The sequence below is a fragment of the Halichoerus grypus genome, chromosome 13 (genome assembly GCF_964656455.1).
Source record: "Halichoerus grypus chromosome 13, mHalGry1.hap1.1, whole genome shotgun sequence".
In the NCBI taxonomy this organism is placed as follows: Eukaryota; Metazoa; Chordata; class Mammalia; order Carnivora; family Phocidae; genus Halichoerus; species Halichoerus grypus.
In genome coordinates this window covers 92,439,255-92,465,292 of record NC_135724.1, presented here as the reverse complement: position 1 = coordinate 92,465,292, position 26,038 = coordinate 92,439,255, and the positions used below count along the sequence as shown (strand labels likewise).

At 51.4% G+C, this 26,038-nt stretch overlaps 1 protein-coding gene and 1 long non-coding RNA gene across 2 annotated transcripts in view; one reads left to right on the top strand and one right to left on the bottom strand.

The window, feature by feature from the left end:
• Positions 1 to 26,038, bottom strand: part of TMEM132C (transmembrane protein 132C) — a 312,335-nt gene that overhangs the window by 108,589 nt on the left and 177,708 nt on the right. The window contains exon 3 of the mRNA XM_036107603.2: positions 3,982 to 4,128. Coding sequence (XP_035963496.2) covers positions 3,982 to 4,128 — 147 coding nt within the window. The remainder of the gene's footprint in view (positions 1 to 3,981; positions 4,129 to 26,038) is intronic.
• On the top strand, positions 382 to 3,981 carry LOC118545476 (uncharacterized). Its single transcript, XR_004922125.2, has 3 exons — positions 382 to 1,148; positions 2,888 to 3,034; positions 3,549 to 3,981. It is a non-coding gene; the product is annotated as an uncharacterized LOC118545476 (long non-coding RNA).

Sequence of the window (26,038 nt, the reverse complement as noted above, 5' to 3'; positions counted from 1 at the left end):
GCAGGTGCGCAGAAGCTGACGGGGCTGGAAGGGGGAACTCGGATGGGCAGCACGCAGCACACTGGCGATTCACTGCCTGTATTCCCATTATGACAGGAATATGCACCAATTATGCCCCTATTCTATTCACAAGGATTATCATTTAAAATAAATCTTAGTTTTATACTTATTGTAATGCACGTTAGGAACCAGCAGAAGTACCTTAACCGTAGACTTTCAAGGATATTCTCACTAAAAATAAAGATGAATTTAAAAAACCCAGAGCAATTTAAAGTAGAAGGGAGCAGTGGTCTGAACGTCCATGAGGAGGCGTGACTTTGGGCGGGCGCCGGCTGACGCTGAGATTCACGTGGGGTCTTCCATTTTCCAAGCTGATTCCGCAGCATCCCCCACAACATCCCTTGGATAAATGGCTCTTCTGACCGAATGAGCCAGGATCATCACTTTTTAGTGCAGCTAACTAGTCGCGCTAATCTGGGCAGGAACCTAAACTTCCCTCTGAATCAACTGGCTTGAGTTAAATGAAGAAGGCAAGTCGGTCTGAAGAGGAGGATGGGTGATACACAGCTAAGGAAGGGCCGGCTTAAGCCACTGGCCTGGGATCTACGTCCCTCCGTTTCGGGGCCCGGCTGCGTTCCAGGCAGAATCTCTGCAAGTCCTTTCTATGTCGCCTGCAGCCGGGCCACACCTGCCACTCTTCTCTCTGGGAGGTCTCCTGATTCCAGAGAGTGCGGTGCCTCTGTCCGTGCCTGCAAGCCTGTCATTCTCTGTTCCTGCAGATTCTACTGCAGAAAGCCCTCCATGGCCCAGAAGAGCTGTCAGCCTGACACTCCCGGGGAGCCCCACCTCCTGGCACCCACCCCTCTGTGTACTCCCCTCCCCTGAGCGCGGCCCAGACTTGCTGCTAATGAACAGAATACAGGAAGAGTGTGCGGACGCCACTTGCGAGATTAGGTTATAAAATACTCCGACTCCCATTTGCTGGCATTCCCTTTCTCCCAGGACCTTCTCACAGGCTGGACCCGATGGAGGACGACCCCCAGCAAGGAACCAGAAACCAAGGCCCCTGGTCCTACAGCCCTCGAGGACCCGAATCCTTCCCACGACCACGTGAGCCTGGGAGTGGATCGGCTCTGCTGAGCCTTCAGGTGAGACCACAGTTCCTGGTGGAGGAGACGCCAACTGCCCCTTAGCGACAGACCCTGGGGAGGGGGCCCCAGTTAGGATGTACCCGAACCCCTGACCCATGGAAACCATGAGATAATGAACGTGTGGTGTTCTGAACTTGTAAGCTTGAGGGTAATTTGTCACAGGGCAGTAGATAACAAGTGCGCTTGGCCTTCGCTTTATAGGCAGAGGGAAGGAAGCCCTCCTCCCCTCCCATGGGACTTGCACCTTCCATGTCAACGAGCACCCTTTTGGAGTTGGGGTCCTTCTGGTCCCAGGTCTCCACAGCTTTTAGGTTCCTTGACGGGGGGTGGTCTGGATCTGACTCTGTTGGGTGGACATCCGTGCACAGCACCGCCCACAGGGGAACCAACCAAGGCTTCCCACGGAGCGCAGTGAGGAAGGCAGTAAGCATGGGACCCCCATCAGTGCTGTGCTGGTAAACAGACTTCCCAATAAAAAAAACAGAAGCTCACCCTCTCAGCAAACACACCTTGGCCCACAGCAGACTTCCCAGAGACTCAGCGCAAACAGGGTCGCCTCTGGGACTCTTGAGAACGTGCTCCCGCAGGGCTCCCCTCCCTCACATCGAGATTGCTCCCAACTGGGTCATGAAGAATGACTTACATGTGTAACTTCACTTAATGAACACCTTTGCTTTTATTTGCCTAATCAACACCAATCTTATGGGTTAGTTAGACATTATGTGTATTTGATTCAAGAGATTTAATTTTGCCTCTGATTTCCTGCTAATACAAGGGGACCCTGTCATGCGTTTTTTTCTAGTCCCTTTTTCACAAATCGAAACATCTGGACACACAACCCTCACCCCATGTGATATACTAACAGTCCTTCTTGGGGTTGATCTGGGGAAAGGCTGGTGTTTGAACCAGGAAGCTGCTCGGGACACCAGATGTTTTCGCTGGCTACCCATTAAAGGAAGCACGGCGGAGAGAGGGTTTACGATCAAAGAACCGGGTGTTTCTAAACAAAGTGGAGAATTTGCAGAAATTTTTCTTGGCAGCCTTGCAGTATTCACTTAAGAAAATGTGTCCGATGATGGGATACGTTTTCCTTTAGTGTTACTCCCTTCAAGAAAATACACAAAACAGAATGTATCAAGAGACCTAAAAATGATCAAACTTTTTGATTCTAAAGAAACCACCTTAAGCGAAAAGAGAAGTGGATAAAGCTTTACATGAAAGGTGGTTTACTGCTGCAACGTTTATAGTAATAAAAGTTAAGAACAACTGCAACGTCCGAGGACATGGGTAGGGTTTTTTACGCAGCGTTAAATCTATATGATGGAATACCGTGAAACCATTAAACTGTTTCTGAGGACAATTTAATGTCAGGAGAAAATGTGTTCAATAGAAGTGAAAGCATCTTAAAATCTGTGTATAGATTACGATACCAGGTTTGTAACATAAATATACCGACTACACATTTACTGTGTATATAAAACACTGGAAGGGAATGAACCAACATGTTAACAGTGGGTTATCCTTGGCTGGCAGAATATTGATGCATTATTTGACATTTTTCCCCTAGTATAACTGTGCTTTACAAATACTCTAAAGTAAGTATGTGTTGTTTTAATACGCAGAAAACAATTATTTTAAATAATAACCCAGGTGTCTGTATAGAATCTCACATAGCATGTCCTTACATACTATTTCCACTGATGGTCACCCCATGTTTAAATCCCTCCTCACTCAAGTTGGGGTCTAATCCTTCACGTTTGGACACCAACTCCGACGTGTGCATTTTCCCCGCACCACCAAGCAGCGCTCCCACACCAGCCGGTGTCGTCCAGTTCAACGTGATCCTGACCCCATCCACCCGGAGATGGCATTGGATCTCCCAGGTGAGGGGCTCAGTCCCACAGGACTGCCCATCCCCCCGCAGGTATCAGGCAGGCTGTCACCTGGGCTTCTGACACACCGGCTATAAACCCGAGGTTCCAAAGCCCCCCTTCCTTGGGTTTGATTAATCTGTGAGAGCAGCTCGCAGGACTCTGAGAAAGCTTCACTTACTAGGTTAAAGGATGTAACTCAAGAGCATCCAGATGGAGGAGACGCACAGGGCGTGGTGTGGGGAAGGGCGTGGGGCTTCATGTCCTCTCTGGGCGCCGCTCACCCCAAATCTCCACGGGCTCACCCACCTGCAAGCTCTCAGAGACCCAATCTTTGAGGTTTTCCTGGAGGTCTCATGATAGAGTTAAGACTGATTACATCCTTGGCCAATGGTAACTGAAGTCAACCTCCAGCCCCTCTGCCCTCCAGGGAGATGCTGGGGGTGGGGTTCGGGTGACCCAGGTGCTTCCCAAAAGTCACCTCATTAATATAAGAAAAGTCACCTTTGTTGCTCTCTTCACTTAGGAAATTCTCAGGGTTTCAGGAGCTCTGTGCCAGGATCAGGGATGAAGCCCAAATACATATTTCTTATCATAAAGCACAACATCACACCCTTTGTGCGAAGAATGAGCACTTGGAAGAGAGCAGCTTCCGATAATCCAGGGAGGGCAAGGGGAGGTGACCAGGGACCTGAGCCCTGGCGGAGAGCATGCCCGAGGCCCAGAGGCACAGCCGACCATGCTAACCAGACTCGGCTTCAAAGCCCCAAAACAGACTCAGAACCAGAGCCACACCTGCCCCGCCTGGAGCTGCCAGAGGGTCCTGCCCGTGATGAAAGTGCCTCCAGATCCCCAGGCTGAGGGGTTAACCGCTCTGCTAAGCAGCGGTTAAATGCGAGCGGAAGGCAAGCCTTCCGGGCGGTGACCCGGCCCCCGGAGCCCGCGCCGCCGGGGCTTACCTGTTGCGCGCGCCGGACCCCAGGCGCTGACAGAGCACGGTGGCGCTGGCGTGCTTGCCGCCGTTTCCCATCTCCTGCTTCACGTCCCACTGCCGGGGCTCGCGGGTCTGGGCGCCCAGGATGTTCACCCCCTTCTTCACCTTGGCTCTGCAGGCATGAAGACAGGCGAGAGAGAGCCACAGGATTAAAGACCTGGCCTTTGCAGAGGCCCACGCTCCACCACGCCGCAGCCCGCCACTCCTTGTGCAATTGTCCACGTTTTCGTGGCCCGTGCAGAGATGGGTGAAGGGCACCGGAGGGGAAAGGTCCCTGGACACCCCGAAACCGAGAAGCAGCCCCGGGAAGCGTTCAGGGGGAGCATCAGCCTGCCTCGGCCAGTCGTTCCCATTCGGGGGGGGGGGCGTAGTGTCCACACATCTGGTTGTCACAACCGGGTGGGGGAGTGCTGTCTGGTGGGCAGGAGCCAAGGATGCAGCTACACATCCTGCCGTGCCCAGCACGGCCCCCGCAACACAGACTCACCAGTCGGGGGGTCGATAGCGCCCGGGGGGGAGCCCCCGCCCAGGCTTACACTCTGGTTTTGGCGCTTTGTCGCTGTGTGGCTTCAGGCCCCAAGTCCCCCTCTGTAATGGATCTGCTCATAAAATTTCATTTCTGAAATAGATCGTTTGAGATTAAGAGGAATTTGCAAAGCCAACCCACCCACCGCAGAGTTCTCGTGAGCCCAGCTCCCCCAGCTCCCCCAGGGATCACGTCCGACTGAACTCAGGCACAGACCTTACTGAGATCTCACCCAGGGTCCCAGGCACCTGCCTTTTGTGGTGTGTAGTTCTAGAAGTGCTATCTCCCATGTCGATCTGAGTAGCTACCATCACGCCCCGGCACCCCGTCTTGTCCCGTGTTTGCCAACAAACTCTGCGGAGCTATTTGGTTATATGCAGAGCTATAGCTTAGAAAATGACATGGACACACGGGCACACACACCGCTGCCCCGCTCACCTCCCGGAGCGGAGGACATAAATCCTCGTGAATGGCTGGAAAGCTAGAAGAACACAGCCCCACCAGCCTGCCCACCATCGGTCACTGCGAGGGAACGCGAGGAGGCAAGGGTCGACAAGCCACACCCGCACTTTCAACGTCAGGGCATCCCAGTCCGCGTCAACCCCCCAGAGCTGCAAGAGCACATCAACAGCAACAGGCACCTCTCCTTTAGAACCTTCTCCCAAGTCTTGCATTCAAATGACGTGCGGAATGCACTTGTCACCTTGGCTGCAAGGAGACCAGGGCACGCCTGAGGGACAGACATCATGGACGCATTAGCGCGCCCAGCCCCCACTTGTCCTGAGAGCGGGAAATCGTCGCCCCTTTGGTCGCTTACCGGGGACACCGGCTACCATTACGGCCCGTAAGAAATGCCTCATGAAATGTGACTTTGCTTGAAACCCCGTTTTGCTGCATTTGGATTTTGCTCAAGACTCCAGGTTTCGCCAAAGCTACAAATTGTTCTTTCCAATTAACAGTTTGCACAAATCGGAGGATGTTTTTTTCTTTTTTTTTATTGTTATGTTAATCCCCATACATTACATCATTAGTTTTAGATGTAGTGTTCCATGATTCATTGTTTGTGCATAACATCCAGTGCTCCATGCAGAATGTGCCCTCCTCAATACCCATCACCAGGCTAACCCATCCTCCCACCCCCCTCCCCTCTAGAACCCTCAGTTTGTTTTTCAGAGTCCATCGTCTCTCCTGGTTCTTCTCCCCCTCCGATTTCCCCCCCTTCATTCTTCCCCTCCTGCTACATTCTTCTTCTTCTTTTCTTTCTTAACATATATTGCATTATTTGTTTCAGAGGTACAGATCTGAGATTCAACAGTCTTGCACAATTCACAGCACTTACCAGAACACATACCCTCCCCAGAAATCGGAGGATTTTTGCTGACCGGCGCGGCTGCTGGCTTCATCGGCGTGAGCCCGAGATGGGAGGAAGACACAGGGTCTAGAAGGCTGATTTTGGTAATGAGGCGTCTTCTGCATGAGTCCTTCAAGGAAGTGGCCGGTGCAGGAATTTGGGTCCCCGGAGTTGCAGTGTTGCTACAAGAGCCCGTGGGGAAAGGTGGTGGGATGAGGGATGCTCCGTGAGGATGCGTGGCTTCCCGGGAAGGAGCTGGGCACCCGCTGGGGTGGGAGAGGCCACCTCTGCTCAGCATCCCAGGGGCGAGGGGAAGGCAGGGGGGTGGGTGCAGGAAAGCCAGCTTCGGGTCCAGCTCTGCTGGTGACGAGCTCTGTGACCTTGCGGAGTCACTCCCGGACCTCTGCTTTTTTTCATCCTCCGTCTAGGGGATGGTTTAGTTCAGTGCTCCCCAACTTGTGGGTCCACTGTTGCTGGGGTCGGGAGGTGACTTTGGATGCTCAGAGACAGCACCGCATCACCAGGCTAGTGCTGGTACCAGCGCCCCCGGCAGGAACGGTGCAGGGTGCCGAGCGGTGTCGGCGCGGGACTCGGGCGTGGGCCTGTCCCGGGGGTGCTCCCCGTGCTGTCCCCGAGCCACCTTTACACTTGATGATCCTGTGCAGCTTCTCAGGGTTCAAAACCCAAATGTGCCCCTCCCTCTTTTCAAAAGATGCCTGACTCGGGTGTAATACAGGGATGATGAAGGGTCTCTTAAAGAAAACCAATGTTGAGTACAAACTTGGAACACAGAAAGCCCAATTTCTGTCCCCCGATGCCACTTTCTCAGGGTGGGCTAGAGTCTCCATGTAAAATGCTCTCTCTAGAGGCTCCTCACGGCCACTGAGCTTCTAGAATCCACTGGTATGGCTGCTGCAGGAATGAGCATCTGTGCGGCTTGAGGAGGGGGCTTGGGGGGCGGGGGGGGCTGGGTACCACCTGGTCTCTGGCCCTGTAAGGCTGAGTCGGCTGAATCTGATCCGCAGAGTATGTAATAAAGGAAAACGTATAATTAGTTGCTATTACGGGCTGGACGTGTACTTCCGTCCAAATCCATATGCTGAACCCCCACCCCCAGGACTTCAGAATGTGACCTCACATGCACACAGACGCAGTCCAGCTCACGGGCGGCTACGGGGTGGCCCCTAGCAAGGACTGGTGCCCTCACGTGCCCCGAGAAGGGGCGGTTTGTAGACGGATTCCATACAGGGAGAACACCATGGAAGGATGAAGCCAGCCGTCCGCACACCCTGGGGAGAGGTCCGGGCCAGGCTCTCCCTCAGAGCCCTCAGACAGGACCTTGATTCTGGATTTCTGACCTCAAAAACCATGAGATGACCCACCTGTCCTTTAAGCCACCACCTGGTACTTGGTTATGGAAGCCCTAGCAAACGGATACAGTTGACAACGTGAAAATAAAATCCAAGGAGGGGCACCTGGCTGGCTCGGTCGATAGAACAGGTGACTCTCGATCTCGGGGTTGTAGGTTCGAGCCCCATGTTGGGTGTAGAGATGACTTAGAAATAAAATGAATTTAAAAGCTCCCATATAAAATTCTGGATTTCTGCTTTTTACGCCACTGTAATGTTGAGTCACTTAGCAAACACTTAGTGAGTGTGGCACATGGTCCCACATGCCCAAGGCTGGGTTCAGAAGATGCCACCCACAATCCCCATCCCTGATCCCACGAAAACGAAGCCAGGGACTGCTCCCAGAGCCTCGCGGAGGGGAATTAAAGACCCAGATCAGCTGGCCTCACGCTAGGGAGCATGCGGGTGGGCCTGACCTCCTCGCTGCAGCCCCGTGTCAGCGGACTGTTCTCTGGCTGGTGGTGCGAGGGGCTACTGGACGGTCTGCGTGTGACAAGGGGTCGCCTGCTGTCGTTGTCTTTGAGAATGGAGTGGCCATGAACCCGGAAATGAGGGGCGGCCATTAGGACCTGAACGTGAGCCCCCCGACAATCAGCGGGGACACAGGGGTCCCCCCCAAGTCCTGCCACCACCGGAAGTGAATTCAGCCAACAGCCTAAGGGATCTTGGAGGAAGAGTCACCCCCAGAGCCTCCAGACAAGAACCCAGCCCTGCTGACACCTGATTTCAGCCTTGGGAGACCCCAGCCCAGAATCCGGTTCATAGAGAATCTCGACCCACAGCACCTTGAGCTAATAAATGGTGGCTCTTTTAAGTTGCCAGATTTGTAGTGATCCGCTGCACATCCAGGAAAACAGCCCAGTGTTGCAGGAACAACGATGAACCCAGGAAGGCTGGGGCAGAAAACATGAGAACAGAAACCAGGGGGTAGGAGGCGGGGCAGCGTCCCCCATGGAAACAGGAAGTGTGGGTGAGCGTGACCGCTCCGTGTAGATTCAGCATGCTCGCCATGCTGTTCATTAGCGTGTCCTCCTGGTTTCCTTTACTCGCTGACATCAGGGTTTCTCGACTCAGGCTCTACTGATATCTGGGGACAGACACTGCTTGGCTGCAGGGGAGCTGTGCTGTGCATTGTGGGAGGTCTAGCTGCTTCTACTCCGGGGATTGCAGCAGCGCCCTTCCCGAGTTGTGACGACCAGACATGTCTCCAGACGTTGCCAAATGTCCTTGGGGGGGGGCGTGGTGTCAAACAGTCCTTGGCTGAGCCCCAGTGATTTATCTGACCCTTCTTGGCACAGGGCGGACCGTGTGCATCCCGAGGCATGGACCAAGTGACCCAACTCCTACCCAGGAGCCAGTGTATCTTCTAGATGCTCCACTGATGGATTATTTCCTTCATTCTCTCTGCAGAGACCTTCAACAAAGAGGCAGACTTGGGGGGCTCGCCACTCTCTGCCACAGAGTGGACGCTGCTGACGTCTTTTTACAGCCGGCCCCGGGAGCGGTCATCAGCGGCATGCTCACCCAAGAGCTGGCAACATGAATAATGCAGCGAGGGGGGCGTAAGGACCAGGGGCCCAACCCAGAGCGCCTCCGGGTAATGCAGATAAAAGGGGCTCACCAAAGACCAAACGGATAGAGAGGAGGTCAGAGAAATCTCGTTGTGATAAATGACCGTCTCCGAACGTCCTACCTGACCTCATGGTCTCCGATGCATCTTTCCGGGGGGCTGGCTGGGACTAAGCTAAGAAGCAAGCAGTCCCTGACACAGCCCTGCCTGGGCCTGGCCCCTCCAAGGAGATGCCACGATGACATCCCCGCCCGTCCCCCTGCACGTAGCTGTGCTTTCTGTCCTCTCTACCCACCGGGCTGGACACCGCCGTGGCACGGCCCTTGACACACACTCGTGACGGCTTCGGCAGCGGACAACACAGGCGACGGCACTGGGCACGTGGTGGTTGCTGCGTATGAAGGTGTAACACACCGGCCGTCTGCCCCTCGGCTGGACTAACGCTCTTACGGTTACGTCCGCATCCACTCCCCCCGGGAACACGGCACGGCCCGTGAAGCTAGCAGCGTGGAGAAAAGGCGCTGGGGTTCTCAGTATTGAAAACACTTCGGGGAAAGCAAACACGAGTCTGGGATCTGGGTCTCTATATAACTAAAGTGACATCCGCACTGTTCTTACAACGTCGTCAGGTCCGCACGGCTACCCCGGGTCTCGTGGGCTGCTGCTCGCTGCCTGCCTGTTAGGTGTGAGCGACATCTCCCCCTGCGTTCCCCCAAGTCCTACCCTCAAATTGTTGACATATTTGTACGCTCCCTGCGATATCATTAATATTTTTCTATAAACGAGCTACTTCTCTCTTTTTTTTGCTTTAGTGAAGTTATTTCAAAAAGAACTATATGTAACGACCACAAATGAAAAAAAAGAACTTTTTTTCAAATGCACCTTGAAATAAATACATGACAGTAACATTTTTAAACAGCCTGATCATAAATCTCCTAAAGCAACATCCTGAGCTGCTAGTGCGCGCCTCACACTCAGGGAAGCACCAACATCCATATAACATAGAAGTGCAGGGTCTTCCTTCATACACGCAGCTTTAACACACAGTCTTTCAGGACATGGACAGAAGGGGAATCCAAAGGGTCCTGTGTCATGAAAGTATTGAAAATGCTTTTTCTGCATTTTGCTGCGATTAGTGTGAGCTGATTTCTGTCTGCCCATCTCCCACCGGGACCCCAGTGAACACCATCACCCCACTCCCCCAGGGACTCCCTGACCTGGGGCAGCAGAGCTCTGGGGGACAGCGGCCTTTTCCAGCCCGCTTCCTGTCCACCGGCGTGTCCTCTTGAGTCATTCCTAGATTCCCCATCAGGGCAGGCCTCTGCCTGCCTACGGGAGTGGAGATCCCCGGGAAATGAGGCACAGACTGTTTCCAAGGAGGCGGAAAAGGTTCCAGTGTCACCGCTGCAACTTCCTAAGAGAACTTGTGGGTTTGTGCCTGTGTGTGCATGCGTGTCTGTGTGCATGTGCATGTAGGTGCCTGTGTGCGTGTCCGTGCACGTGTGTGCACCTGCCTGTGCGTGCACGCGTGTCTGTGTGCATGTGCATGTAGGTGCCTGTGTGCGTGTCCGTGCACGTGTGTGCACCTGCCTGTGCGTGCACGCGTGTCTGTGTGCATGTGCATGTAGGTGCCTGTGTGCGTGTCCGTGCACGTGTGTGCACCTGCCTGTGCGTGCACGCGTGTCTGTGTGCATGTGCATGTAGGTGCCTGTGTGTCCATGCACGTGTGTGCATGTGTGTGCACCTGCCTGTGCGTGCACGCGTGTCTGTGTGCATGTGCATGTAGGTGCCTGTGTGCGTGTCCGTGCACGTGTGTGCACCTGCCTGTGCGTGCACGCGTGTCTGTGTGCATGTGCATGTAGGTGCCTGTGTGCGTGTCCGTGCACGTGTGTGCACCTGCCTGTGCGTGCACGCGTGTCTGTGTGCATGTGCATGTAGGTGCCTGTGTGTCCATGCACGTGTGTGCACGTGTGTGCACCTGCCTGTGCGTGCACGCGTGTCTGTGTGCATGTGCATGTAGGTGCCTGTGTGCGTGTCCATGCACGTGTGTGCACGTGTGTGCACCTACGTGTGCATGCATGTGTGCCTATGTGTGTGCATGGGCATGCATGTGTGTGTAACTGCTGAATCCAGCTCCCTGTCCGTGTGTAGGACTCCCTGCCCCTAAGTGACGAAGACCGGAGCTACACGGGATGATTTACATGGTAAATGTTCCCAGAGTCTTGCATACCAACAAGGGCCTTATGCTCATCGAACCACTCCGGGCAGGGCAAGCCTCTGACACGTGTGCTATGGATTCTCCATGTGCACACCCCCAGGTCCATTCCTGCCCTGCACTCTACTCTGTGCCCCAGGTGGCTGACTCAGGGGACCTTCTACGCTTGCTCCAGGGGAATCTGGCCAACGGGAACACGATACCAGATTGCGGGGCAGGGGAGGGATGGGTGGGGCATCTACAGGTCTCCGTTCGGCATCGTGATGTGGGCAGCAGGTGCATCCCTGCGTCGGGACAGCCCCACCTCCAAGGCTCCAGCTCCCATAGGGTTCCAGCAACGGTGCTTTCCCCACCCCTTCAGGCCTGGGGGTGCAAAGCTGGTCCCCACATGCCTCAACCTGCCTGCACCTCTATGAACAGTCCCTTCAATTGCAAATGATTTTCCATTAACCTTGCAGGGTGCCTTTTGTCTATTGCTGGCACCCGATGGGGATGCTAGGATGTCTTCTGTCTGTGGCCCATCGGTTCTCTGTTACTCCCTCCTACGTGGTGGTGATGTTCACTCCATTGCCCACGATGACAAAGAACTTCTACCCATCCCTCAATGATGGCAGATCTCATCAGGTCTCCCCTCTTTCTTGGAGCTGGCCTGCTTTGAGTCACCATAGAATCTGCATTGCCACAGATCATATGCTCTTTCTTGGCATTTTAGTAACACACGTAGGGCTATCTCTTAAGTAAGTTTAGTGAAACGTTACGGATTAAAATAATTCACCAGAACCCAAACAGAAGGAAATATCATGACACATGTCTCTCAGGCTAAAGAAAGTAGAATTTGGTGCACGAACTTTCTTTGGTAGGTGGCCATATAGCCCTCGCTCTACCGTTAGAAAAATTGGCATTGACTCAACTGTTTAGCAGTGACAATTTCAAGAGAATACCGACAATATAACACGGACCCATTGGTCACTTTCGGCCACTGTCCACATGTAGCTAAACTTGCTCTGTCTATCCCCCCAACAATTTCATGCTGAAATATTTCCAACCAAAACCCAGATACCACGCTGTTTCACTTGTGAATACCTCAAGATTTTTTAAAGCATGATCACATCCCTATTATCACGTCTAACAAAATTAATTAAGTCCCTAATGTAAAAATTTCCCTAATTATCTCAAAGATATTACTCAATGTAATTGGTTTGTTCCCATCAGAATCCACACAAGGCCAACACATGGCATTCGGCTGTTATAGTCTTAAGTCTCTTTTATTCTGCTAACAGTATCACTTTCCCTGATCACTAAGGCGGTTGATTTTTTTTTTTTTTTAAATACTAAGTCATTTGTCCTATTAGGTCCACGTGCGGGCTTATCTGGTTGCGTCTTCACATGGCCAGCCGATCGGTCCCTCCAGTCCCGTATCTCCTTTCAGTTGGTTGTTGGAAATGGAAAGGTGGTTGCAGATGGATCTTGTGTTTCCGATCGTATCATGTGCCAAGCCCAGATGGGATCAGCATACACTAAACTATCCTACGTAAGGATTTCTGGGAGGAGTAGCGCGGTCATAAATCAGTGCTCCCCAGAGTGGGGCAAAACGAGACAGTCCTGTTAAAATGTCGGAGGGCCACCAGTTTGTCATGACTTTGAGGTGTAATTCTGGAAAGGGCGGACGCATCAAGTTCGAAATGAGAAGCCCTGCAGCGTCCCAGCAGTGTAGGGCAAGTCTCCCTGAGACGGGGAATCCATCCTTACAGCCCTACAGGCAAAGGTCTCTCATGCTGTGTAGCATGAAGGGGTCCCAGCCGCACCCTGCTAGAAACTGTGTGCGCCCCCAGCATCACTCGGAGCGAGGCTCCTGGGCAGAGGGTCTCAACCAGGGGAGAGGTGGCCAAGTCTGCGGATGTTTCTGGCCGTCACCAGGAGGAGCTGATGCGGCTGACGTCTAGGGGGTGGAGGCCGGGAAGGTGCTAAGCATCCTACCACGCACAGGACAGTCCCCCACAACAAAGGATGACCTGGCCCCCAGCTCTCTGTGGTGACAGACGGAGAAACCCCGCCCCGAGGCCAAGCCCCCAGCCAGCTGAGCGGGCCCGGCACGCGGAAGACGTCGTGGTCTAACTGGCCAGAGTAACTCGTGTGCGCACCCCCACAAGACGCTCTTTGGGGATCTATTGCTCTGAGATTGCGTACTGCGCTGTGACCCGTGTGCGGGCCGTAAAGGACTGTTACGATCTCACCTTATCAGTTTAAGAGAGTATGCTAGCCCGGGGCTGATTTAACTACGGGGGAATCAACCATTGGGGGGAGTTCGTGCTGCAGGCCAGGGGAGCTGCGCTGTGGGGCCGCGGGGAGGAGGACGCAGGAGCACGGAGGCGGGCCTCACCGGCTCCGGGTGAATGCCCGCCCACACAAGGCCAACCCACGTTCTTTCTGCTGCCTTAACACCCGGAGGCCGTGGGGGCAGCATCCAGCCACGCGCTCAGTGCTCTGCTGTGTTTGCGAGAATGCCCACCAACAGACGGCTGACACTTGCTACGAAAATTCCCCGTATCAGCCAGGCTGTCTGCAAGCGTGTTTTCCAACAAACAGGCAAACAAACAAACAAAAACCCCTTCATAGGTCACCAGGAAAATGCAAATCGGAACAACAATGCGATGTCACCCTCCACCTATCAGAATGGCCGAAGTCCAAAACGCGGACCCAGCCAGAGGCTGGCGAGGCCGTGGAGTAACGGACGCGCTCGTTCACCGCTGGTCGGAATGCAAAACAGCACGGCCGCTCTGCAAGACGGCTTGGGGGGGTTCTCACGAGACTAAACATTTCTCTTACCGCACGATCCAGCAATCACCCTCCTTAGTATTTCCCCAAAGGAGCTGAAACTTATGTCTGCATAAAAACCTGCACACAGATGTTCATAGCAGCTTGATTCACAATTGCCAAAACTTGGAAGCGACCAAGACGTCCTTCAGTAGGTGGATGGATAAACTGGGAAGTATCCAGACAGCAGAATATTATTCATCGCTAAGAAGAAATGAGCAATCCAGCCACAGAAAGACACGGAGGAACCTTAAATGCACATCACTAAGTGGAAGAAGCCAGTCTGATTCCAACTCTGACGTTCTGGAAAAGGCACGACCATGGAGACAGTAGGAAGATCAGTGGTTGCCAGGAGTTAGGAAGAGGGAGAGACGAGTACACAGAGCACGGAGGAGTTTTAGGACAGTGACAATAGTTTGTATGATGCTACAATGACGGATACGTGTCATGATACATTTGTCCAGACCCACAGAATGTGCGCCACCAGGAGTCACCCCCCTGGGAAACTGTGGACCGTGGGGGACGATGATGTGCCAGAGCTGGTTCCTCAGTTGAACAAGTGTCCCAGCTGGTGGGGACGCTGGACCTGGGGGAGGCTGTGCATGTGTGGGGCCGGGGGGGGGGGGGGATATGGGAAATTTACGTGCCTTCCTCTCAGTATTTTTGTAAACCTAAAGCTGCTCTAAAACATTGAAGTCTCAAAACACAATAAAGACTTCTTAACCATTCTGCTGAGTAGGTTCCATGACTATGTTCCTTTTTAAACAGGTGAGAAAAGAGAGATACCGAATAGCAGAGAAACTTGCTCAGGATCATGCAGGGAGTTAAAGCCACAGAGGGAGTGTCTGAACCGAGCGGGCGGGCTCCAGAGTGAGAACAAGCGGATTATCCTGGCCCTCGGTGAAGGGGCTGGTGATCCGTTCAGAAATTACTGGCTTGAAAACACGGTCCCTGATGCCATCGCTTTCCCACTGTGGTAGGCAAAATCATCCAGGGATCACACACACACACTGCTTTTAACTTGACAGGCAACTAGACTACACTTCCGTCAAGAACCAGGGAGAAAGAATGCATTAATAATAAAACCCTGAAAGGGCAAAAGAGCCCATCCATCAAGTGTGTAATGGCTCCTTAAGTAACTTCTTACAGGCATCTGAAGTCTCCTTGAGACTCGCTGGCCAGGCACGGAGGCACTTGGGCAGGAGGCAAGGCTCCGGTGCAGCTGGTCCCTCAATATTTGATGAGGCTGACCTACTAACTCGCCCCTGCGTCTCTCCACAGCATCGCCTTCCCCGGCAGCGCAGTGAAGGCTCCTTCCTAATAGCCGGCTCCGGACGACACAGAACGCCAAGCCTCCCACGCTGGGGCGGCATCACACGGTGGCCACTCTCTTGACTGCCCCCTCTCCGGCACCCTGGCGATTCATCTTTTTTTTTTGTTCTTATGTGGGGTGCCATGTGGGACACAGTGCTTCCCAAATCCTGCACAAGCTTGTCCACGTCCCCTTCTCAGCCCCAGCAGAGGCTCTCCAGGGGGTGAGCAGGAGGACCTTCAGAAGGGGGTATGGGCTGCGATCTCTCTCTAGCTTTCCAGGATGTTGGGCGTGTGTGGGGGGGCATTGAAAGCATGTGTTTTGGGGTCTGCTGCCTGGGTTCGAATCCTGTCTCTGACACTTGCTAGATGCTCTCTGCTCTTGTTCATTTATTCAAAGCCCTGCACGGTTTGTTCACCCACGATCTCCCACTCACCTGCTTCTTGACCTCATTTGGCAGCCTCACTCTCCTCAATCCAGCCCTGCCAGGCTCCGGGTGCTCCTGCCTCTGAGCCTTGTTCTTACTGTTCGATCCTCCTGCACGCCCTTCCTTCAGATACCCACATGGCTGCTCTCCTTGTCTCTCTTTGCTCACATGTCACATCTCTACAGCATGGGACCTGCCCTATCTTTTCTATCTCTGTATCCCCCTGTATTTTTCCCCATAGTCTCTATCCCTGCCTGACATATGTAGTTGTTTACTTTGTGCGAATGCCTCTCCCCTACCACAACGTAAACCCCATCAGAGCAAGGACTTTCGATCCTTTGTTTACTGCAGTATTTCCAGGGTCTAGAATAGTGCCTGGAACATGACAGGTACTCAAAAATATTTATTGAGCAATTTTAATAAATATTTACTTCTCGAGTTATTGCCCGAGGTTGACATTGCACCCGGTTTCTGAAATACACAGATAAGACCCTAAGCCTCACTGGCAGACAGCTCCGTCTGTGATATTCCACATTTCGGTGAGCGGGGAAGTTGGTGTGAGGAAGCATGCCATCTTGGATCGTGAGCTCTTAAAAGGGAGGGCCATATTCCTGTGGTTCCCCTGGTACGAAGTCAAATACAGGCCTTGCTGGTGCCAACGGAGCCCTACGTGCCATGGGCAGCCAGGGACCCCGCTGCACTGTGGACATCCCAGCAACCCCACTTGCTACCCCAGGAGGCTTTCCTGGGTCCCGGGGGCTAACTGCGCAGCTCAGCCAACCTAAGCTCTGTCTCGTGTACCCAAGGCACTGGGTGGTTAAATCACTTGCAGCTGACAAGGGGCAAAAGAGTTGGGCTCCAGAATCTACTTTCTTAATTCTTGCACTGCAAGGAATTGTATGTCTCTCGGGAGGACGTGGACAAAAGTCAAAGCATGCATCGACTGTCATTGACAGAAAGCAGAGTTTTGGTGTTAGTGATGAGGAAGGCTTTGTGCTGCAAGCAATTAGTGTAAGGGATGCTTAAGAAAGAAAGATCTTTATCTGTCTCAAAGCACAAGGTGTATGGATGTCGGCTCCTATGGGGTTGATGTCTCCATCATGCTTGTGGGCTTTGTCTCATTGTTCCAAGATAAGTGCCCCAGGTGTTAGCATCATAGTCCTTAACTATCATCATAAGCAGGACACAGAACGACCAAGGCATGTGAAGGATGGCAAAAGGCTTTGTCTTCAGAAGACCTTGTCTTGGAGATACAATAGAAGACTTCTCTTTACATCCATGGGCCAGAAGACCATCCCAGCTGGAACGGGAACTGGGAAAAGGACTAGCTGGAAAAAGAGACTGGGCTCAGACGATCATGATTCCTCCTGAGATTCAGCCTACTTCCCTGAGATTAGGGTGCCTCCTCCTACGAGCTAAGCATGAGCAGACTCCTGGTAGTGGTGAAGGAGGGGAGACCGCTCCTGGTGAATCAGTCCCCTGGGGAGCCCGCCTCGCCAATATCCAGATGGGCTCCTCCAAGTCAAGCTACAACAATTGCCCCTGTGGATAAACAGAAGGGAAGGACCATCTTACACCCTACTCCTCAAGAAAGGGCATTCTCGTGTTCGCGGGGTGCTTCGGGCAAGGGTCTCACAAGCATTGATGACAAACAACATTTGCCGTCTGGGTGAGTGGGCAGTTGCATTTACAACCTAAGCCCAGATATGTGTAGAGAACCTGCATATCACCTACAGGGAATTCTCTTGATGCCACATGGGCCCTTTCTGTAAGAAACAAAAGAAAATGAGAGCAAGGAAACCTGTCTGCCCCAAAGCCTGCTTCAGAAGGAAGTGTTAGCCTGAAACCCCACCATGCCTTTCCTACTGCAGAATTTTAATGAGTAGGCTTGTTTCCTCCCAATTCACAAATTACTGTTTGTAGCTTCCTTTTTGATGAATTCTGCCCTGCATTTTGTCTTCTAACATTGGAATGATGCTCTTGGTGGAAAAGAAGGTGTCCATCGACAGATGAATGGATAAAGAAGATGTGGTATATATACACAATGGAATATTATGCAGCCATCACAAGGAATGAAATCTTGCCATCTGCAACGACGTGGATGGAACTGGAGGGTATTATGCTGAGCGAAATAAGTCAGAGAAAGACATGTATCATATAACCTCACTGATATGAGGAATTCTTAATCTCAGGAAACAAACTGAGGGTTGCTGTAGTGGTGGGGGGTGGGAGGGATGGGGAGGCTGGGTGATAGACATTGGGGAGGGTATGTGCTATGGTGAACACTGTGAATTGTGCAAGACTGTTGAATCACAGATCTGTACCTCTGAAACAAATAATACATTATTTGTTAAAAAAAGAAGAAAAAGAAGAAGAAGATAGCAGGAGGGGAAGAATGAAGGGGGGGAAATCGGAGGGGGAGACGACCATGAGAGATGATGGACTCTGAAAAACAAACTGAGGGTTCTAGAGGGGAGGGGGGGTGGGAGGATGGGTGAGCCTGGTGATGGGTATTAAAGAGGGCACGTTCTGCATGGAGCACTGGGTGTTATATGCAAACAATGAATCATGGAACACTACATCAAAAACTAATGATGTAATGTATGGTGATTGATATAACATAATAAAAAAACAAATAAATAAAAAGAAAAGAAGGTGAACAAGAAAAGAAAGGAAGGATATCCAGGGCCATAAATGACATTGTGTCCATGAGCTATGTAAGTTACTGCAGCAGTGGAAGGACTCTCTGCAGAAAAGCCACATTTGAGGAGGGACAGCTCCTGTGGCCCACAGGCATCACGTGGCAGCACTGAAGTCCTGGAGAGAATGCTGTGCCACCCCAGAGACCTTGAACATTATAACGGTGTACCAGGGCTAGAACAGTGTCCCACACATTCCCCCATTGTTTCCAAAAGGTCCCTCACATCAAGGATATAGCTGACCTTGACTAACACCCTTCTTCCATCCTAACTACAGAATGCCACCGTCCTCCAAGGAATCCATTCTATGTTGCCCTAGCGCCATTAAACTTGTACCCACTGTAATTACCACATGCCCTGGCCACGGCGATGAGTCATAATTCAACCTTGGCCAATCAGAGTTCTTTATAGATTTTTCTGAAAGGGTAACAGGAAAGAATGTCCCTTTTCAAGGCTCATTAAGCTGGGCGGTTGTGGGTCTGACGCTGTTAGGGGCATCTGGTCTACCTGGTGGAACTCTCCTGAGAAACAGTGAGGGAGGCAGAACTTTGACAACACCATTTGAACCCCTGCATCCAGCTCCACGTGAATCTAGCATTACCTCCAGACTTTTTGGCTAGGAGAGTGAATCGGTTTCCTTTTTTAAAAAATTATGGTAAATTGTACATAACATAAAATTTGCCAGCATACCCATTTTAAGTGTACATTTCAGTGGCATTGAGCACATTCACACGGTTGTGTAGCCACCACCACCATCATCTCCAGAACCTTCTCATCTTCCAGAACTGAGACTCTGTCCCCATTCAACAACAACTCCCTATTTCCCCTCCCCCAGCCCCTGGCACCCGCCAATCCACTTTCTACCTCAATGAACGTGACTCTTCTGGGTGCTCCACATAAATGGAATCACACAGTATTTGTCCTTTTGTGCCTGGCTTCTCTCACTTCGTATAATGTCCTCAAGGTTCATCTGTGTTGTAGCAGGTGTCAGGATCCCCTTCCTTTTCAAGACTGAATAATATTCTAGTGTTTGGTTATACTACATTCTGTTTATTCACCCACAGATGGGCAGACCTGCGTTGTGTCCACCTTCTCAGTACTGTGAATGATGCTTCTAAGAATATTGGTGCACAGATATTTCTTTGAATCCCTGCTTTCAATTATTTTGTATATATCCCAGAAGTGGGATTTCCTTTTGTTTTTCCCTGAATGGCTTGAGTTGGGATGCTGCTGACTGCAACCAAGAACATCCTAGTTAATAATACTAAGGCACCCCAACATCGGTAACAGTGAGGATAACAGCATCATCCCCAGTAGAGATGCAGCCCAGCTTGCCTTTAACAACAGCTCAGGAATCACTTTAGATTGACATGAAACAAGTCAAACCCCAGCCAATATTTCCTAAACAGAAGTGTGTTTCTAAAACTGCAGGAACTATTCTGACATTTCTGTTTGCCAATGAACTGAGGAACAAGGCATCACCATGTAGACGTGGGAATACACAAGACAGTAGATAAACGTTCATTTTCCAAACATTGGACACACAAATGATTCAAACCTCACAGCTTCTGCATGTGCTGGTCCTTCTTCCTAGAATACTTCTCACTCAGATCTTTCTGGGATTGGCTTATTCTGGTCATCTGAGTCTCCGAGCGGCCACCCTTGACTGCCCTGCCCTAATGAGACCCATGTTAGCTTCCTCCCAGCACTGGTCACTAACCAGAGACATTTATGTTTTTGTTTAGTTTCTATATTTCCTAGTAGAATATAAGCACCACGAGAACAGGGACCTTGTTTGTCTCCTTCATGACTGTATTTTCCCAGTTAAAATGGGCATTCCATAAATACTCGTAGAAGGTGTGAAGGAACATTCAGCGCAGGTTGTAGACACTGCGCTAAGTGCTGCTAAGTGTTACACATGAACTGCTGAGCTCCCCATGACTGCGATACATCAGAGCTCCCGGCCCGGGTAAGGGGACAGAAATGGCTGTGCAGACATTAAGTGTTTGGGGACAGAAGGGTGAAGTGTGTAGGGGACCACACAGTGGTCAGTGGTCCTCAAAGACTGGCCTGAGGTGCTCTAAGGCTCCCCAAATCCTGTTTGGAATGTCCATGAGGTCATTCCTCTCCCAACTACACACCTCTGTGAGGTCAGAGGTTCTTTAGGTAGTTCAGCCACAAAACATCCTATCAACTTGAATGCAGAAGCGGGTGGGAGAATCTAGGTGCCTTTGAACACAGCAGCTTTACAAACATGTAAGACAGTGAAACTTCTCACTGAATTTGCTTTAATACTGGGAAACAGTTACTTCTCACGAGATAACGTTATTTACGCTAACACCCAATGGGCATATATAGATATGTAAAATAAAATATTTTACTAGTTATTGTAAAATCAATTTTTAAAAATTTTCAGGTTTTATTTTCAATACTGTAAGTACTGATGTATGTGACCCACATAAGAAACTGCTTTTTGGGGGGTTCTCGAGGATTTTTAAGAGTATAAAGGGGGGGTGCCTGGGTGGCTCAGCCTGTGAAGCGTCTGCCTTTGGCTCAGGTCACGATCTCAGGGTCCTGGGATTGAGTCCTGCATCGGGCTCCCTGCTCAGCGGGGAGTCTGCTTCTTCCTCTGCCTCTGCCCCTCCCCCTGCTCGTGCTTGCTTGCTCTCAAATGAATAAAGTCTTTAAAAAAAAAAAGAGTATAAAGGGGTCCTGACACCAAGGAGGTCGAGAACACGCATCTAGGCATGCAGTAACAACAGAGATGTCCTTCAATCTTAGTACTGCATGGAAAAGCAAGACAGCAGATGAATGAATGGATAAAGCAAGAGAGGAGCATTTATAGACCACAGATGAAGATGGTCTGCAGATAAAGCATAATCACTGCAATTTTCTCCATCTGAGGTCCAACAGAAAGTGAGGAAAAAGATATATATAAATGAGGAAATGACACAAACAAGCAGTATTAACCAGGGGCTCTGACTGAAAGAGCACTGTGCAGGAGCAAAAGGACGGCTCTGCCCGGGGACGGTGAGCAATCTGGAAAGTTCTCGTGGAGGAAGGCCACGTTTGGGGCTGATCTTGTGCCGGTCAGATCTAGAAACCAACTGCCCTTCTCAAAGCAGAGCTGTGGGGCTCCTATAGTCCCTGCAGAGACCCGGGGGCAGAACCTGAGCCTGTGGGGCCGGCTCCCTACTCGCCGTGCGCATCGCTAATTGCTGTGACAAGCTGTTACAAGAGCGTGCAGTAAATCGCTCCCGGGAGCATGCACCCTGGGGTTCTTGAGAGAGCGTGGGGCTCCGAGCCCCTCCCCCGTTGTCTGACCATGTGTCAGATCAGTGTGTCCCCAGTTTGGGTCTGGAAAACAGTCTCCACAGTGCACACAGCACGCAGCTCATATATGATCGGGAAACCACTGAGCAAAGTCCTCGTGCACTTAGCTACAAGTCAGAATAATGACTCAGTCCTACGTGAATTAGTGATTTCGCTGCTCTTACCTTACTGGGGAGCCTCGGGGCAGTTACATTCCCGGGCTCTAGCCTGTGACGGATTGGGATTGAATGCTCTGCCACTTAGCTGTGCAACCTCGGGCAAGTGGCTCAGCCTCTCCGTGTGTGTCCGACTCTGTAAGAGGGGCTGCGTCACAGAAGTAACACATGCACCGATGGAAGCACCAGGTGAAGCGCCTGGCTCGGACGGAGGGCTGAATGGGCGCCAAGTAACCGGGAGCCCCTGCCCTTGTTGTCTGTACAAGGATCATGATAGCGGGCGGGGGGGGGGGGGCGCTACATAAACACTCATTTTGGAGGCCACCCCAATTCCTGCCTCCTTGGTGGACTGGTTCAGGGTCCAACCCTGCTGATGGAGAACCGAGTTCCACTTATGATGAAGACCCAGGCCATATTTAAATGGAACTACACCTGAAGAGTGTATTTCCTTTAAAAGGAGGGAAATGACCTCCCCTGCGGTGAGGGGGCGGGTGTGGACCAGCTCGCTTGGGCTCAAACCCTGGCTCTACTCCGTGAGACCTCTCTGCAGACAGGGGCTGGAGCAGGGCTGATGGCACAGGGTGCTGGGGTGGGGGACAGGACAAGAGCCAAGCACCCAGCTTCGCTCAGTGGGTCCACTCAAAGCTATTCCAAGACACCCTGCCCAGTGGGAGGGATCTGCGAGGACATGGTCAGGCATTACTGTGGGTGACAGTGACATGCCAACTCTCCCCCAACTGTCACCACCAGGTGATGGGCTGTGGACCCTCTTCTGGGGAAACAGAACAGTGGGCTCCAATCAAGCAGAGGCGTGCCTCTGCGGTGGGAAACCAAATGGATACTGTCATTGGGTGTACCGGATGTCAGTCATCTCGCTGCACCAATGAGCAAAGAGCGGGAGGGGATGGGGGCAGGCACTGGCCGGAACTCCTGGGGAAGGAGACCACCCAGGCAGAGCCAGGCCTGCCCAAGGGCTTCCAGAGGCCACAGCAGACGCCCCACATGCCTACCCGACCGCCAACCCCTCATTGTCCTTTACCAGGGGCCCCTGATTTTGTCCAAGCTGCAGTGACCAATTCCTCCCAGGGAGGTCGGCCCCCTTCCTCCAGCCCTAGGGAAGGGATGGTGCCCAGCTGACACCGCACCTGCAAGTCCCCTTCTCTTTCCAGGGACTGGTTTAGAAACCGGGGTGCAGTTTTGGCCAGCGACACGGGAGGCTTAGTCTGCAGAGGCATGCGACTTCTGGAAACAACTTCTTCACCCTTGAAAGAGGTCGGGACATGTTTTCCCCTGAGCCCAGGCACGTGTCCCGTGGAGAACTGATGCACCGAGCTGTAGCCACCACCGTGGGCGTCTGAGGGGCCAGGCTTGAACACAGAAGCTAGCGTGGTCAGGGTAGAAGAAGCGGAGCCCTCACCCGGGGCTTGAACTCACAACCCCGAGATCCAGACCTGAGCTGAGATCAAGAGCCGGATGCTCCCCTGACAGAGCCGCCCAGGGACCCCAAGAACCGCATCCTTGAGAGCACCAGTGAGCCCCGAGCTGAGCAGCCAGACGGGACCACACCTTCACATCATTGACTCCACAAGATGATAAACCCACCTGTTGTCAAAGCACTCATGTTCCCTTTTTCCTTCCCTTGGCTGGGGCGGATGCCACTAACGAATCCTGCTAATCCTGGCTAAGGCTTCCCGAACCCCCCTAACGTGGTGTTCTAGAAAGCCAATGCCTAGTTGATCTGCGCAGAAGAGAAAACCTATGTGCTTTCCTGGCCTAGAGGATGCGTGGAAATCTATAGTAATACACACTGTTTTAAGATTTAATTAATTTTAATTCCACTGGCAACACACGGCATCATCTGGTTGTGAAGAGTCCAAACAGTGCGTGAGCACCTAGACTAAGGACAACGGACTCCCTGTTCACGCTTCCATTCCTCCATAGTTTGTTTGTTCTTGCTAATGATACTGTGGGTTAGGCGAGGCTGGGATTAGGGTCCCACAATGACAGATGAACAAAATGATGTTCCACTAGCCACAGAGAGGAAAAATGGGCAGAGATAAGGTTTGTCACACCAAGCCCAACGCCCTACCTAGTCACAGCGAGCACATGAGTAAAGGTGACGAGCCTTATCACACGAGTGCTTAGCAAGCTTCGGGTATCAGGCGTCATAATGCACAGCTATGCAAAGGAGGAGGAGAGGGGGAGGAGAAGGAAGAAAAAGAAAAATGTCCACCTCCCCGGTATCAGGGAAATGAACATGAGAACAAACACGAGTTACCGTTTTTCACCTTCAAACAAGGAAAAACTGAACTCAAGGGTTGTTGAAGGTATAAGATAACAGGAGTGCCGTTCCCCTGGTGCACGTGAGAATTGAGGGCGATGTAAAGGTGGTTCGGCTATGTAGGAAAGCCGCAAAGCAGCGTTTGTGGAAAATAGAAACACTCCATCCTATGACGCAGTGAGTTTACTTCCCAGGATTTCGTGCGGAGAGAAACTTCGGGGACGCATGCGTGGGTGTGCTCACTGCTGCATGGATGGTGAGAATCAGCCTGGGGTCACATCTGGTTTTCCCAGGACAGCCTAATTTACACCTGCTGTTGTGCAATAATCATTACTACAACATTCTTTCACTCGGAGAAATGCCCAGTTTGAACAAGAAAGTACCACTCTCTCAAGAGAACAGTGAAATGAACTCTAGTATATCCGTGTGATGGGTTCCCTGCCACAGTTAGAGACCCTGATAGGTCAGTACGGTGCTAATGTGGAAGATTCTCCAGGACATGGTGACGGGGAGGGAAGTCAAGTAAGGCCAAGAGATGCAAAAGACTCTGTCATACGGAACAAAACTAACACTGAAACATTTGATGTACAATCTATACGTTGTATGTAACAACATATATACCTCTTCTGCTCTCCGCATGCAAGACTTTTCCAAATTCTGTAAATATAGGAACACATGTAATCCTTATGCAAAGCTCCGGTATGATAGATGGAGAGATGGGGGCTCAGAGGATCACACAACACGTGTGTATTGAAGCTGGGATTCACACCAGACAGTCTTCTGCTTCTGGTTTCTGGAATCACAGGAAAGTGTGTGTATGTGGATACATGTGTGAGCACGTGCACACAGACACCCCAATGGTGACTTCAAGGCAGTGACGGGGGATGTTTTTTTTTTTAAAAAAGGAAAGATAATTATATGTAATGTTTTGAAAAATTTACAACAGCTATCCTCACCACTTTTGCATCATTAAAATGTAACAATATATCTATTTTAAGTCTGTTGGAACAGGAGTTGGGCTTCAGCAATGGTTTGTCCAGTTCTGCTCACCAGGGGCTGTGTCCTTCCGATATCCATCTCTTCCTTGAGTGCAGAGACCCCGAGCCCTGAAACTGTAGGGTGGGATTCTGCCTACAGGGTGGTCCTGGAGCCCCCTCGACACAGACACCGTCTACACCTTCCTGTGTCTTCCTCCCTGTCTAAGCCACAGTTGGCAAAACTCATGGGTTAATTGCAAAACAACTCCGGACCAAAGTAAAAGGCTCTCACAATCTACGCCCAGGTGCTTTCCATTTCAATCTTATTAATAGTCATCACATTATTTCATTTTCTGCACAAATAAATCAGTGGCCCAGAAAATAGAAGCATTATCCACCAAGGGCCCAGAAAGGGCAGGGCTAAGCCTGAGAGCTTTCAGTGCACATTTGTTTGTTCCACATAAGATGTCGATTCTAATAAAAGAGAGAAGGCTGGAGCTCAGCCATGCTTTCCCTCAAGGGTGAGGACTTCTGGTACCTGAATTTCAATGTTTCTTGCTGAAACTTTCAATGCAGTGTAATCCCGAGGTCGCTGGCTTACAGGTTTATTCTGGTCTTGGAGGCTAAGCCCATTTGGTCACTGACGTGCTCCCTTTTGTATCTGTCAAGACATTCCTCCTTGGCATTACACGAAGCTTTGCATAAATAGCTCAGTCCCAAGAAGTAAAACCACTCCTGGCTCATCTAGACTCCTAGGTCTGATTCTCATTTCCACAAAACTGCATTCCCCAAAGGAAGGATGCTGTTGCCTTCCAAACACGAAACATTTTACTGGTAGCAACTTCTGCCGTGCCTCCAAGAATGTCTTCCCTCCAAATTTTATTATGTAAAGTTCCAACATGCAGAGAATTTAGAAGAATTGTACAGTCAGCACTCATCTACCCACTGTCTTG